The 16,067-nt window shown below is 31.5% G+C and overlaps 1 protein-coding gene across 1 annotated transcript in view; it reads right to left on the reverse strand.

Moving 5' to 3' along the window:
• Window positions 1-16,067, reverse strand: part of CASD1 (CAS1 domain sialic acid O acetyltransferase 1) — a 48,259-nt gene that overhangs the window by 12,809 nt on the left and 19,383 nt on the right. Inside the window, exons 6-13 of the mRNA XM_019729718.3 lie at window positions 13,971-14,015; window positions 13,416-13,539; window positions 12,007-12,221; window positions 9,964-10,386; window positions 8,836-8,925; window positions 3,498-3,617; window positions 2,331-2,487; window positions 833-912 (exon numbers count right to left, since the gene is read on the reverse strand). Of these exons, the coding sequence (XP_019585277.3) occupies window positions 833-912; window positions 2,331-2,487; window positions 3,498-3,617; window positions 8,836-8,925; window positions 9,964-10,386; window positions 12,007-12,221; window positions 13,416-13,539; window positions 13,971-14,015 (1,254 nt within the window). The remainder of the gene's footprint in view (window positions 1-832; window positions 913-2,330; window positions 2,488-3,497; window positions 3,618-8,835; window positions 8,926-9,963; window positions 10,387-12,006; window positions 12,222-13,415; window positions 13,540-13,970; window positions 14,016-16,067) is intronic.

Raw genomic sequence — 16,067 nt, forward strand, 5'->3', positions numbered from 1 at the left:
TGAAAATAAGTATGAAAGCCTACAAAATAAGCAATAAAAACCCCAAACCCCAGCTTTATAGAATTACACACACACACACACACACACACACACACGCACGCCAACTGCTTATATAACATCTGCACGTGAATCAGCAGGTACAAGACAGAGAGTGTTAGAGACAAGAGCAACCTAACATACCACAACTATAGGCATTCAAATTAAAATACTTTGTTATAAATATCATACTGCCCAAATGATACGTCTGCCTGATGGGCTGACCAGCAGGTAGCAGTCTGCCATCCTGCTAACCTAGCTGAGAAATCTCAACCATCATAATAGGAGGATAAAAGGTTAGAGATAAGAAAATGATCAACATTTTTATTAAATTAAACATACTACATATATATAAACCTTTTTGCTCCTAAGTTGGTTTTATTAACTGCCAAAATTTCACTCTATGCAGTCAAGGAAAAATCAAGTAACACTTTGATGCAATGAATAATGCACAAACCAAGTTGCAAATTCTGTCAAGAGAATTTTGATTTCCACTCAGAATAGTGTCTTATAAGAGGCATTCAATAAACGTTTGATTGATCAAACTCAAGAAAATGGATTCCGAACAAGTGCCAGAGGAAGAGCTTTAAATTGCTCTTACAACAAATACAGTGGTAACAAAAGTAGATAGGTCTCAAAGGAACTACACTGTGTACTCAACTACAGAGTGACACTTTTATTACAGTCATTAAAAAATGAAGCTAAAAAAAAAGCTCTGACGCTTCTCACATACTTTAATAGACTTGAACTTTAAAATAAAATAGAACAAAATATAAACTAAAAAGACTGTACAAACCTGAGAATATGCCAAAAAACATATACATAACAGCAAGAAGGCTAGTTTCAACAGTAAGCCAAAATGCCAGAAACAATTTCCTAAGAGAGAAAACATTTAATTTACTAAGAAATGTACATTTACATACGAAAACATTAAATAATCTCTATTTAACATATTAAGACCCTGCATAGTTCTTAAAATAATTTACAGCTGCTTAGAGGATACAAAAAAAATATATCTAAGTAGTATAAATTACAAGTAGGATAAAAAGGAAAAAAAGTTGAAAAAGATGGAGGGTCCTTGCTAGGAATGAAGCTACAACACACACCTGATACCTTATATACCTGCTGTTCATCCACTATAAATATATTTGAAAATATCTCCTGGATTCAATTATACCTATTCATTATTGAAAGTTATAACAAAATTTGGAACAATTTGTTCAATGTAATTTTAATAAACACTCATGTTGAATATAACTTTGGTAAAACAGCTTAAATACTGAAGTTCTAAAGAGAGAGCTTAAGAACTCCCTAATGGACTAGGATTGAACCATAAGATATAGTTTTCACATATGTATGTTTTAAGTAATTTGTTCACAGTTTATACATATTGATTATTCATTTGATTAATGTGGTGGGTTTGTGTCAAAGAATTAAACTACAGAAGCTGTCCAAAGGACACTAGTGGACTTTATTAAAGGCTGCAACTCAACTCCTTCCTGAAAAATTATTTGATATCATAATGGAAGTGAACAGAAAATATTTTTTGATATACAATATTTAATTGAAAGAGTTAAGTTAAATATATTATTAAAAATAAAAATTTTTATTGTTCCAGAAAGGGCAAGTTTTTATTTTAATGACATGATCTTAAGGGGGAAAAGCGTTAAGACAAATGACTTTGGCCTCACTTTGAACATCACCAGTAACTGTTTAAGTGAGATTTGAAGATGACAACCTTTTGGACTCTTAGGTTTCTTTCTTGGTAAAACAAGGTTAATAATAACGGTTTAAAGAGTTGTCTAGAAGATAAATTATATTAGTGCTTTTTAAACTTGTTTGACATAAAGAACCTTTTGCAAATGAATGTGTATTCAAAATCTCAATATATATATAAGAAATCAAATAAAGCCAAGTTGTCAAGATTAAAGTGGGATGTAGGGAACTGAGTCCTATTTGGCTTTCCCTTCTCTCTTCTAGCTCTCTCCATCCGGCTCTGGACAAGACAGTTCGAAACAGTTGCATTAGCTAATAGGTAAAATGGCTTTGAAAAATTTAATTTAAAAAACATGGAAAACACATAATATAGATACAAACTATTATTCTGCACTGTTAAATGCTACTAGCTGTAACATTTTAGAAATAGAAGAACAAACTTTCAAAATGTCAATACTACACATAAATTTAAACTGTCTACATGTCTCAAAAAAAACAATAGCCTTTAGCAACTAAAAAAAAAAAAAAAATTAGCACATTGAAAGAATATATTAACATTAGTAAGAGAGTATATTTACCATTTGCTTTTTTTTGGATTATTTGAGGCCACAGTGCTAAAGTAACATATATGACCATGAACCATACAGTGACCAAGGGAACAAAGTAATAGAATTGATAAGGCCGATCCATTACTATACATAACACCACTACCAGGAAATTGAGACGAAATAACACCTATTAAAAAGAGAAGAAAATGGTTTTCATTCCAGATATTCATGAAGAGTAAAGGCAGATTCTTTCTGACAGTGTATAAACATTTAAAACTAAAATAATAACTACGAGTATATCTTACTAATTCCTAAAATTATATTTGTTCTACAATCACTGTAAAGAGTTGAATATAAAATATTTAAACATGATTATATTAACGAAATCCCAGCAAAGCACCAGCCTGCGCTGTCCTCTGGCTACAACTGCCATCTTGTTAAATATAGGGAAAGAATCATAAACCTCTTTCTTAGGGCTACAGTTTATAAGCTGAGATTAGATTATCTCAAGAAAAGGTGTCTATTTCATCTCTATTTGATGTTGATTTACCCCATTTGGGATGAAATTGAGAGTTCTCATAGATACAAAATAATATTACGCAAATTAGAAAGTATCTTGGGGACTTTTGTAAGTTACTCCGACTGTGTGATGTCATTCAAAGACTAAAAAACGTGAGCAGATAGATATTAGAGCTGCACCACTTGCTATGCAACCATAGGCAAATTATTTAACCTCTCTGGGCCTCAGTGACCTCCTCTGTACACATGAAGATCACAAATCAGGATTGTAATGAGAGGTAAATAAAATAATGTTCAGGAATTGCCCAGCACAAGGTAGAAATTTAATAAATATTAATCCTCTTCTTAGAGAGAGAAAACAGCATATTATAACCATCCCAGGCAACTGTACATGTCTACGAAACTAAAGTGAATCAGCAATGTTGTCCCCTACGTACTAGTGCTTTTATTATACATTAATCTCACTTACATTTTCTCTTCCCTCAGTAGTAAATTATTTATCTCGAATTATTAACCATAGAACACAGAAATAACACAACTTTAAAGTGCTATCTCATAAATTCAAATTATTCATTAAAATAACTATATATATGTACATATATTTTTTTCTCAACAATTAGGCACAAACGCATGCTGAAATGAAAAACAGAAAAAGAAAATAAATGAATGCATTCCTACCTGACATACTCTATGGATTCCAAAGTCTCCTTTGATCCAAAAGTATGAGAAATGTCCATACCCCGTCTGAAACAGATATGCAGCGACCAGAACCCGAATGTGCATGTACACGGGCAAAAACTGTTGACAAAATATATGTTTGTAAAATACACACCGGCACTAACCATACCTTGAATTCTCATAACCAGTACATTTAACCAAGATAATGGATCACATTGCCATTTGGCATTAGCTCAATAAAAAGATTTATTCTCAAAAGTTAGGCATCATAGCAGGGGTTAAAAAAATGTAGAAATCAGATAGACCTAGATTCAAATTCTGGTTCTGTCACTTATTAGCTATGTGACTTTGTCTGAGTTTTCTAAACTGCAAAACGATACTATCACTTCTTTCCTCAAGTGAGGAATGAATGAGTTAATAAATATAAAGCACTTTGTACATTTCATTCAGTTAGAATTAAACCTGTGATATCTATAATAATTAATCACCATATACGCTGAATACCAAGTTTACTCTGGATTTCACATTTTCCCAGTGAGAAAAAAAAAAAAACGAAACAAAAATCCTACACTTTTGGCCCCTTTAAGTCGACTTTAGACTTGTAAATAAAATTGTCACATGACTAATTACATTTAATTGTTTAGCAAAAAATACATATTTAAAAAGCATATGCAAAGATAATTTAGAAATATTATTTCCTTCTCACTCTGATTTTATAAAACAATTTTATTTTACATTCCTACATAAATGTTTCCTTATGACCAAGACCCTTAGAATCACTTACCATAGTTTTTCAGAGCATCACATCTTCACTTCTAAGTTGAATTAAATACAACATTTCTAGTATGTATTTTATGGAGTCACTGGAAATATTATCTCATTTACAAGTCCTAAGTATCATAACCTTAGAACACTGTCATTTCACTTGTCCACCAAGCAATGGTCCTTTTGGTGCAAATTCATGATCTACACAACATAACTAGCGCACTGTTTTTAAAAATGATCTTTAAAAGTCTTGTTAAGTAACATTCAACTCTTGCAATGATAAGGCCATTCTTTTAAGGATAATTACTAAGTTGATGTAAAAATTGTTTTGGCTTCTATTTTATGGACTAATCTGACCACCTTTGTAATTATCCAGCATTAACACTGCTTATGGCCTCTTTAGTTAATGTGCTTCCCCAAGTGATGCTCTGTAAGATAAAATACAATAATTAAGCAGACACCTTAACTAGACTTTCTAAGGCCTTGAATGTATGCATTTTTTTGCATATATTCTTAAATGCATCCTTGAACGTTTTCCTTTTCTCAGGGTTAATAATAGTTTTTCTTGGAAGGAAGAAAACCCTGAATTTATAATAATTCATAAATTCTTTAACACAGCCTCCACTCTAGTCAAACTGTTAGATTCTCTGTCTCCTAAACTGGTCCTCCTGTGCTTCCCTGTCACCTCTCCCTTGTTTACCTGTTTACTATACCCTGAAATGTTCTTCTCCCAACCACATTTTGTTTATTCAAATCCTATTCTTCTTTAGAGCCCTGTTCAAAATTTCCAGTCTTTACTCTCAGATGAAAGTCATTTCTCCTTCCTCTGAGTTATTACAGTACCAACTATCTATATATCAGAGTTTTTATTTATTGTTCCTCATCATTAGTTTTTAAATGTTTATCTCATCATTAGATCAGAAATTTTCAATGAGGGTATAACATATTAGAATACAGCAATGAAGGTGGGAAATGTACTACTGAAATAACCTCAGGAGTTATCGAATTTATCTAAACTTGTGCCCTTACTTCATTCTTAAATGTACTCTAATATGCTCCCTTTGAGGATGTGAACACTAATAGTATAAGAAAACAAATTCCCAAGACAATGCATTCCATTTTCAGAAGGTCATTGACTGCTATAAATTTACTTTTCATGAAAAGTTGAAATCTAACTCTATAAAACTACCAACTTCAGCCCTCTAGGACAGTACTATGCAATAGAAATAAAATGCGAGCCACACAGTAAATTTTTAATATGGCTACCAGAACATTTAAAAAGTTAAAAGAAATAAGTGAAACTAATTTTAATAAATATATTTTACTTAACTCAATATAGCTAATATATTATCATTCGAACATGTAATGAGGTGTTTTATTGTCTTTTTTAAATACTAAGTTTTTCAACTTAGTATGTTTACTGTAATTACTCATACTTAATCTGGTTTGTATTTCACTTTATGTAGTACAGCACATCTCAATTCTGATAAAGCTCTGTTGGAAGTGCTCAATAACCACCTGTGGCTACTGGCTACCATAACTGAGAGCCGTATGCACAGGCTTAATCACTTTTACATCTAAGAGTGCTACAATTATTTAGAAACAGGTTTTAAATCTAGGCTAACCATTCCCAATTACTTTAACCACTGTCCATAAAACATGCTTTCAAGTCCCTTCAAAACTGAGGCTGGGCCTACAAAATTGGCATTTGGTTATTACCTTTAAACTGGAAAAACAATTTATTTAAATTGAATTAAACACTATCACAGTGAATTGCCAAGTTCGTGCCAATGTTGGATGATTTCAATAATTCTCCCAAATTTTTATTTTAAGATAGCTTAAACCAACAAAAAGTTGCAAGAATAGTATAATGGACACCTATATATATTATGCTGAACCATTTAAAAGTATGTTTCAGACTACATGACATCATCCCTAAAGATTTTAGCAAGTATTTCCTAAGAAGAGAAAATAGTTTCTTACCTGACCATATTATCATTATCATACCCAAGGAATTTATGTAACAGTATCTACCATACAATCCATATTCAAATTTCCCTGATTGTCCCAGTAATGTCCTTTATGGTTTAAGAAAATGTTTTTTTGTTTTTATTTAGGAAATTGAATCAATGACCACACATTGCATTTAGCTGTCATTCCTCTTTAATCTTTTAATTTAAACTGTTTTTCTTTTTGTCTTTCATGAGCTAAGTGCTATTTACATGAAAAATTCAGTATTAAAAATATATTTAAATTCCAACTTCAGTAGAATTAGTAGCTAGGCTGACTTCTGGTTCTGTTCTTTTTCTAGTCTCACAAATTATTCCATCAAGACCTTTCATTCAGGTCCCTTTATAAAACTAATTTACAAACTCTCAAAGGAAAAACCCACAATGGAACATGAAACCATCTACTATATATAACTACTTTGCTATACTTTCCATGTTAAATCCATAGTATTTCAGTCATATTAGATATAAATTATGTTTTAAAAGAATGTGTATACCAGCAATTGCAATCTGCCAGACCATCTGTACTATTTTAATAATTCTCTGTGATTTTTGACACAGTTTCTATTTTAGTATAAAAACACGGCACAACTAAAGTTTGACGTATTTTACTCAAAATAAAAAACATTAAGATTAGGTAATTAAAATAATCGTGACAGTTAAAAAGACATTTTAATGAAGATGATCTCTCAAATATCCAAGAATCAAGTCCCAAAATACGTTAGAGCCCATGCTAACAATGCTTTGCTGATGTAGATACAAGTAACTTTTAACCACAAAATCCGGTAGTATAAAAGAACAAGGATATGTTAATTAATCATAACAAATGATCTGTTAATGAAAAGTATGTCCTTCCAGAACAGGGATTTTTTTAAATTGTAATTGAGGATATATTGGGTGTAGTCTAAGATGTATTAGAATGCTAGCTTAGCAAATGATTATACTAGAATGCCAAATTGCCTGCATCCTTTTATGATCCAAATCCTTTCTGAAATCACTGAATTGAGAACTTAATCTGCCATTAATTCTTTCTGTCTGATTTTTTTTTACAGTAGCATTACCCTTTAATATGTCAGCAATTAATTATGTCTCTAAGTGGTATTTTCTTAAAACAACCCCCCCAAATTAATTTAATCTTTATTCATACGTCAGAGATATTTCTAGGATTCAATATGCATCTCTACTCACTTTTGGGAGAATCTGCCACATTTATTCTACAAACTCTGAACTGGGCTTTATAAACTAAATTTTACTATCTTCATCTCTCCTTGACTCGGATCTCTTTTACTGTCTTTGCTCTTCCAAAGCTACTTGAATTCATTAGGTCCCTTTCAGTCACAGGAAATTTCACTGCTGCCACAAATACACATATCATAGTCATATAATTTCAGTAAAAAATATACTTAATTCCTTTGCTTTTTGCCTTTCAAACAATCCATAAAATCACCAACAATTTTTCAAAATAATAGAGGCTTAATGAAGATTAACATTACTTTCAAATTGTTAGAGATATCGGAAAATCCCAGTATTATTTGCCTTCTTAACTGCTGCTATGAAAATTTAAAAACTCTTCTTTCTGGGCAACACTTCTCTGTCATCTCAATTTATCATTGATTCTGTTTGAATACTGTTTAAAGTCATGTGCTTTATATAAGCAAATAAAACAGTTCAGTAGTTCCCAAATTATAAATGAGTTTCTTAAATTTTTACGATGTATTTGATGGAAATCAGTTTGTATCATCACTATAAAAGCTTATGTGTAAAGTGGTTATCAGATACCTAGGTTCACCCTCAAAAGCTGTTTTAATTGTAATGTGGCTGAAGTGTTACAACTCTGACTACATTGCTTCTACCCTTGCTAAAGACAAGGTGTTCCCAGACCATGAGGATCCTAAGTCTTTTAAGACACACAGGGAGAAGGAAAAAATGATTTTTTTCAGGTACAGAAGGCACTGGGTGAGCAAAGGAAGGGTCCTCCAACTTATGGAGAAGGTAATACTTTGAAAATATGGCACATCCTACCTGGTCTACAATGGCAGTCCATCAGTATTTGAGTTCTCTGAACACTGGGGCAAGAGAGTTCTAAGCTTTTTAAACGTTAAAAGTTTAAAAATATTTGGTCAAACTTCCTAAAATATGGTGAAGGGTAGAATGTAAAATAATCATCTAATTTGATTTCTTTTCATAGTAACTTGCCTATTCTAAATCCTTTGCAATTAAGTGTCATCTACAAAGATTCTTAGTAACTTTAAATTAGTTGTTCAACAGGATTATATGAAATAATATCCTTAGATTACCAGCTGTTTGTACTATATTAAAATTAAGGACAAGTAAATACAAATAAATTATTGCCTTAGCTTTAAAAAAAGATTTATTTTGTTTTTAAAACTATGCATTCTCAAAGAGTCAGGTGGTAGGAGAAGAATGGGAAAGCAAAAACATTGGGCTAGAAATAAGAGGTGTCTCTAAATGGTAGAGGTTATAAAACACAAAAAAGTTGGTGTCCTTAAAGTAATATTAAAGTGATGTTATTTCCTATATAATCTTAACTTCAAAATACTTACTGTACTTGCTCCAGAGATATGATAAATCAAAATCACAAGTTGCATCCATCCTTTCCATTCATCTGTTTGTTCTCTATTTAATACCTTAGTCTGTGTAAAGAACCAAAATCTATTTTAAAATTCTCCATGAAGCTATTATTTGGACAGTATATATTAAGTATGTTAAAATTGTTCTTATGGGATGTAAAGTTAATGCTTTTGTCAAAAGATCCTTAGGGGTAAAACCAGTGAAAGACTGTTGTCATTTTATTTCTTGATAAAAGATATAATAAAACTATTTAAAATATAACATAAATTTGAAAACTAATATAAACTAAAAGATTTTATGTTTTATGTTATATTAAGATTACATTTAAACTATGACATGTTTATAAATGAAAAAAATGACATTTTATAATTTTCATTAAGAAAATCAGGATTTCAGTTAGGAAAGATCTTACAGGTCTCTTATACTCTATTGCTAAAAAAAAAGAAAAGAAAAGAAAGCTCTATTATTATAGTTTATTTTCCCTAGGATATTCTCACTGGAGATGAAGAACTGATTAATCATCCTCATATGAGTTATTTCTTACAATAGAATTTATTAATGCAAATAAATCATTCCTTATAAAGGAGTTACACTAATATTCTGAGCAATTACAGCAATGCTAAAATAGGAAATTCAGAATATTGTAAATAGTGACCACATTATGTAAGTTCTAATTTGTGTGTATATATGTCGGACGGATAAATATATAAATATAAAATGTTGGTGCACATAAGCATTTATTAACGTAATTATACTTTTTTACTTTATAAAAGATAATAGTAACTCATGTTGGAAGACTATTATAAAATTGGGAGCCCCTCTACTTTCTCCATCCCCGTGCAGGCACAATAACACTAAGCCATGACATCTTTTCATAGGTCATTATTTTCCAACTTTTCAACAATCTTCACCAGACTCTTTGAACTTCCTCAAAATTGTTTCAAAAAAGCAACAGAGTCCACTTAGTAAAGTACAACCACAATATTCCTTTGTCCTCTTCTATATACATGCATGTATATTCTGGCATGATATTTTTTTAAATCTAGAGTTTGTAATGAGATAAGAAAGATAAAATGAGCTAAAAAGAAAATGACTCTTACCTCTTTAGTATTTTCATTGTAAAATACTCCCAAAACCAAGATGTAGATAATTGGAATAAAGAAAGTTGAATGTGTATAAAATTTGTTTTCCTTCATAAACAGATTTGCACGGTCACACATATAGAAATAAGCCATAATCAGGCCAAGTTTGCAAAAAGACTGTAAAAGTATTTCTAATTGAGACACAGGGATATTGATAATATTTTTCTTTCCCTCTCCACTTTCCAAATCAGTACATGACTTATTCTTCCGATGAGTGTTACGATGTATTACATAAAAAATTAAATATCCAATAATAGATATAGTGAAAAAGCAAGCAGCAAGCTTCTGTATGAGAGTAAGAGGAGGCCGAGGTTGACAACAGGAACCATCTACAGGCTTCAAAATCTTATTGCAATACACGTTCATGAGAATCATTGCACTCTGTGAACAAATCAAGTTATTTGGTTATTATCTTGTCAGGAATGCATTTTGCATTAGATTTTCTCCTGTGAATACTACCGACTTTTCAGCACTGAAACCAAAATGCTTTTTATTTTTTGCTACATTTCCCAAACGCTCATGCAAATAATGGTATTCCTTCAATCTGTAATAGCTAGTTTGGGGCTTTTCGAACTTCTTGGGCTATGATCTATAGTGAAAAATTCATTTTATAATATAACCCAGACACATATATAGGAAACAATGCCTATCCTACTACCTGAAATACACGCTCACATTTTTCTGTTCTATTCCCTATATATTTTTAAATATTCATTTCATGGCTTCTAGTGGTTCGTGGCCTTCAGTTAAAAAAATACTGAGAGATGTCAAAGACCAAAGAATTTTAATTAGCAGACTTTTAATACAGAAGATACCAGGATACTTTAGAGTCCCAGTCCTTAGATGTGAAAAAAGAAAACAAATGTAAAATAACTGCCACAAAAAATAACACTTAGCTAATAATATTTGTAATATGCCTTTTATTTGGTGTACAGTTTATGAACTATTTAGGATTCTACAGTTTTAAGATTTCTGATGTTAAGTAAAATGTGGAATTTTCAACATGGTTTCATTATAATAAAAATATTCTAGGCAAACTGTCAAGATTCTATCTAGTTGAAGGTTCAGTCAAATCGACTTTTATAAAAACTTTGTAGTCTGGGCATCTTTGGAACTCTAAGATGATTGTATTATTTAAGCATAAACATTCAAAGTGCTCAACCTTTTAGAAAACCTCATCCTTTTAGCCCTGAGACTTCAGGAGGTTCTGTGCCTGGCACTCTTGCAGATACTGCTACAAACTGCCTCCCAAGGTTCTTAACTACTAGTTCCGGGAGGTTCTTAACTACTAGTTCCGGGAGGTTCTTAAAGTAGTTCAAGAACCATGTGTGTAGATCCACAAACATGCATTTTTCTGTATGAGAGGAACAAAACCACTGCTTCATATCAAACACTTAAGGTTATGCAATCCTCAAAAAAAGTTAAGAAATCACTGCTTTATAAGAAAACAACAATTCTAAATAATATCTATTTGTACTATGTGTGAAAATTCATAATTATGCAGCTCTCTTTCATACTTAAACTAACATCCCTTTCCATCTGTTAATATGGATTTTTTTTTTCAGTATTTATTATGTATCTTGAATAATGTTTAGGGTATAAGAACTATAAGGAAATAATCAAAATTATTCTACATATTAAAAAATGTGCTCTTCACAGAAGCTTAAATTTTAAGGTTAAAGGTAAGAACATAAAACAGTTGTTTTCAAACATGAAAACTTATAAACTTCTTATGAGACAAGGCATATTAAGAACTAGCACTCAATAAATGAAGTTTCATTTCCTCCTTTCCATAACTTCTTTCTCTCTTAGAGTATATTAAAACTCTCACATATATTCAGCTCAGTAATGAAAGCAAACTTATTTCTAGATGTATGTTTAGGTAGAATAATTACAAGTAATCAGGATTGCAATGAAATAAATTAACATTTATAGTGAGTTACAGCTATGACCATTGTCATAGATACTCTAGTCTCTACTGACAGACACAAGAATTCTTACAGTTTCTCTGCTTGATTCTGGAAGATGTAAGCCATCCAAAGATTCCATGATGGTTTCTTGAGCAATTAATTTGGAAACACTGAACATCTTAACATTTGATTTAGAATTTCTCGTGCTACTATTCAAAATACTGACTGCAGCTTCGTTGTAGGCATCTATCTTCTCATTCGTGATCATTTTCCTGTTTTCACTTAATAGATCTTCATAAACAGGATCTGCACATGAAACACATTAGTAAAAACACATTAAAAAAAATCCCTATTGGTAGAAATTGTGGTCATACAACTTAGTTGACTGCATTTCATCTTTTGTTGTTAAAGTTCAGAGGATTCCAACCACCTAATAATTCACTTTTAAATAAAGCTGGCCAAGATTTGCAATAGATTTCCTATCTTATATTCAATTTTTGAATCAATCAATATCTCCCGTAGACTTAACTTGTATCCCACCTCTCTTACGTACACAACTTTCAGGAAACATTTTTATGTTCCAGTATGCCTTCAAAGTTTAAAATTTTTGGATGTTGGCTTATACTGGGTAAGGCAATTTAAAACTGGATTGTAGGAGACTGCCTGATTAAGAATAGCAGCCAATCTTTTTTTCCTCCTGTCACTGTTTAATTTTGCAAACTTTGTTCACACAATTAAGAGGTGATATTGAGGATCAAGGTCTCTTATCATTTATCATAAACAATTTAAATTTAACTTTTTCTCATTTTAGTAAGAGAAAGGTTAACAATGAGTCTGTAAATAGAGATTGTGGAACAAATTATCACCAGCGCTTTTATTTCTCTCAACTTGACATTCAACTTGGAAATAATCATGAATTGCTGACAAATAACTTGAATTGCTAAAGAATCCAAGGCATTTCATATTGTGCTAGGCATTAAGTAATAGACATTCAATAAACTCCTGAAATGAGTCGATCTAATGTCAACTTTCTCTTTAAGAATTTCATTACCAGGCATAACCTTGATGGTATGAATTTAAATATATTCTGTCAATTCCAAAGAATATTTACTTTCAAATGAATCTAACATTATGAAATAGACTTAATAATTTTTTCCTATATTTCCCAATCACAATAAATATACTTTGTAAAAAACAAATAATCAGAAGGAAGTATCTCATTTGTTTTAAGAATGTATTCTGCAGCCATTCTGTCTGCTGGGGTTCCTCGGAGGATATTTTTATTTATTTATTATTTATTTTTTACATATTATATATATTAATCTGTTCCTTAAGTTCAAAAAGGGAAAGAAAATAACTCAAATTTATTCTAATTTTGCAAACCTTATTTCAAAATTTATTCTCATAAAGCGGTAATTTTGCTTCTTGAAATAGAAGATAATAAAAATCCATGCCTCAAAATAAATACAAAATGACATTTTTTCATTACTCATTCCTTACCTTGTAAGACCCAATAAACATCACTAGTCTTCGCCAATTTTTCTAAAAGTGGTGCTATGGAGGTAATGTTCGTTTTATACTGGGAAAGCGCTTCGTTGCTGCCATTATGAATCTTGATAGACCACTAAGACGAAGTAAAAATTACGCATTAATTCAGCATCTATCACAGAAAACTTAAAGTATGTAATTTATTGTAACAAAGATTATTATTTAAGATAATTCCCATTTTTATTCAATGCTAGAATTATGGTCAAATTATTTCATGAAATATACAAAGGCAGTTAGAAACAGCTGATAAAAAATTAGAGTTTCAATATATAATGTTCAAGAAGAATATAATTTTAGATATAAAATAATATTGACATTTAACAACTAATTTCCTAAGATCATTCAGAACTTTTTATTAAAATCCATCAGTCTCATTAATTATAATAGAAATAGGAATTGAAATATAAGTACAATCAAGAATTCTATTTAACGTAAGTTAATTTTTGCTTAGCATGTCTTTAAATATGAAACAAAAGTCATTATGTAAGAATACAGATAATAACTTACTGTGGCAGCTCCTGCTACAATCACATGGGGCTTTGCAACAGAATCCTAAAGAAAGAAAAATCTTTATAATAGTGTTTTATCCAGTTGAGGGAATTAATATAAGTAACATCACTTAATTTTTTCCCTTAAATTTCAGGTCTTCTTCCTTCTAAATGTGTTTTAATTTTCTAGAGTTCCTTACTGGATTCTTATTATAACAAGATGGACAACCAATGCCTAAAAAAACCTTACATGGTTATATGGTTAGTCACGATGGCATGAGGCTCATATGGTTAATTCTTTGGTGTTCTTTACAAAAACTGCAAAAACCAAAAACCACTATGGAAATCTAATATGGCCTAATATTATTCTGAATTCTGAGTAAACTGCCTAAGAGTAAAACACTAGTATATTATGTCGGCCAATTTAAAAGTATTCATAAAATATACAGTTTATATTAAATAAAATGTAAGGTCAGTGCCCTAAAGAAACATAATCTTTTGGGAAAGCTAAGTCCAGTATGTATTGAACAAAATAAACTGATAGTTATTATAGACTACAATGTGGGGGAAAATAAGAAGCAACTTGGTCGAAATCCTCCTCAAATGCCAATTGTACTCAGAATGGTTTATAGCTGAAGCTTGACAGAGACAAAGCTACAAGTTAAGTTTTCTCACTCCTGAGTTCAATGTACCTTCCACAACATAGAAGACTTGACATTACAATCATGTGCACAAGAAACAATTAAAACTAAGAAATTAGAAAAACATTAGACCCATATGTAAAATTAAAATGAGTTATTATCTTATTATAAAAGTCATCAGTACTTTTACAGAAAGCTATAAAAGCAGAGAAAAATAACAAAATTAACCTATTTCCCTTCAGAGATATTCCCATTTCCAGTATAGCACCCTTAACCAACCTTTCTGAGTCTGTACCCTTGTTTTATAAGATATATATAATATCTTCCTGCCTATCTCACGGGTAGCAAGAATCTATATTAAAATGAGCTAATTTAAGAGAAAGTACAAAGTGCTTCATTTGACACTGTTATTTTAGTGAAAGTTTTTCCTCATCCCTAGGTGGCTCCGTCTCTTCCTTCTTCACAGTGCTTATCCCAAATAGTTTCATTATAGAGGTCCCTCTTGGCTGCCTCCTCCCTCGCCACAGCAAGTCTAATTCTTCTCAAATTTCAAAGAGAAAATAGAATTCATCTGGCTTGTGTGCTCTTGCCTTCCCTTCCTTCCTCCATTCTTACAACTTCATCCATATGTTCTCCCAGACTATCTTCCTCTGACAAGTGAATAAAGAAAATATGTCCCTATTCCTCTTAATGGCTAACCCTTTATGTCTATATCCCCTCCGTATTTTACTTCCAGGGGTTATATCCATTAGCTCCTTAAACTCTCATATTATCAGTGTCAACTGCCTTCTCCACTCTTCTTCCCACAATCTACAAAGTGTTAAATCATTTTTATCCTCAAAAATATTCCTTTAACCTTGTCTCACTCTCAAATTCTTCCCCCTCACACCTTTAGCCAACAGGTTACTTGGAAGAGCATTCTGCCTTCACTATGCTAGTTTCTTTCTCTCTCATTTATGCCTCAATTTATCACATTCTGATTTTGGGCTTCAGTCCATTAAAACTGCTCTTAGAATGAACTCTGGATTGCCAAGTCGTATAGCTTCATTCTACCCTATCTAGGTCCTACAGTGACACTACTGACTATTCACTTTTTAAAACTCTTTCCTTCCCTGTGTTACCTGACAGCTATTCTTCTCCTAGTTTTTCCTCTTACCACTTTTACCGCCCCTTCTTAGAATCTTTTGGATAGTTCCATTCCTCAACTCTCTTCTTTATTCTCTAAACTCTCTGCCTATTCCATTTTTCCACTCAAGCAACTTCAAATATGACCGCACTCCATACCAAGACTCCCCAAATCCATCTAAGTAGCTCAGACTTCTTAATGACTACCATTCACCTACGGATTTAAATCTAAATTGTTGGTTTCTTCACAATTTAGTCTCATTTCCTACTACTACCGCACTATATCACATCATTCTCCGGTTTAAAACTTTCAATGGTTCTCCACTACCCTCAAGATAAATTCAACCCAA

The sequence above is a fragment of the Rhinolophus sinicus genome, chromosome 4, assembly GCF_057876585.1.
Source record: "Rhinolophus sinicus isolate RSI-liver-muscle chromosome 4, RSI-T2T, whole genome shotgun sequence".
Taxonomy (NCBI): domain Eukaryota; kingdom Metazoa; phylum Chordata; class Mammalia; order Chiroptera; family Rhinolophidae; genus Rhinolophus; species Rhinolophus sinicus.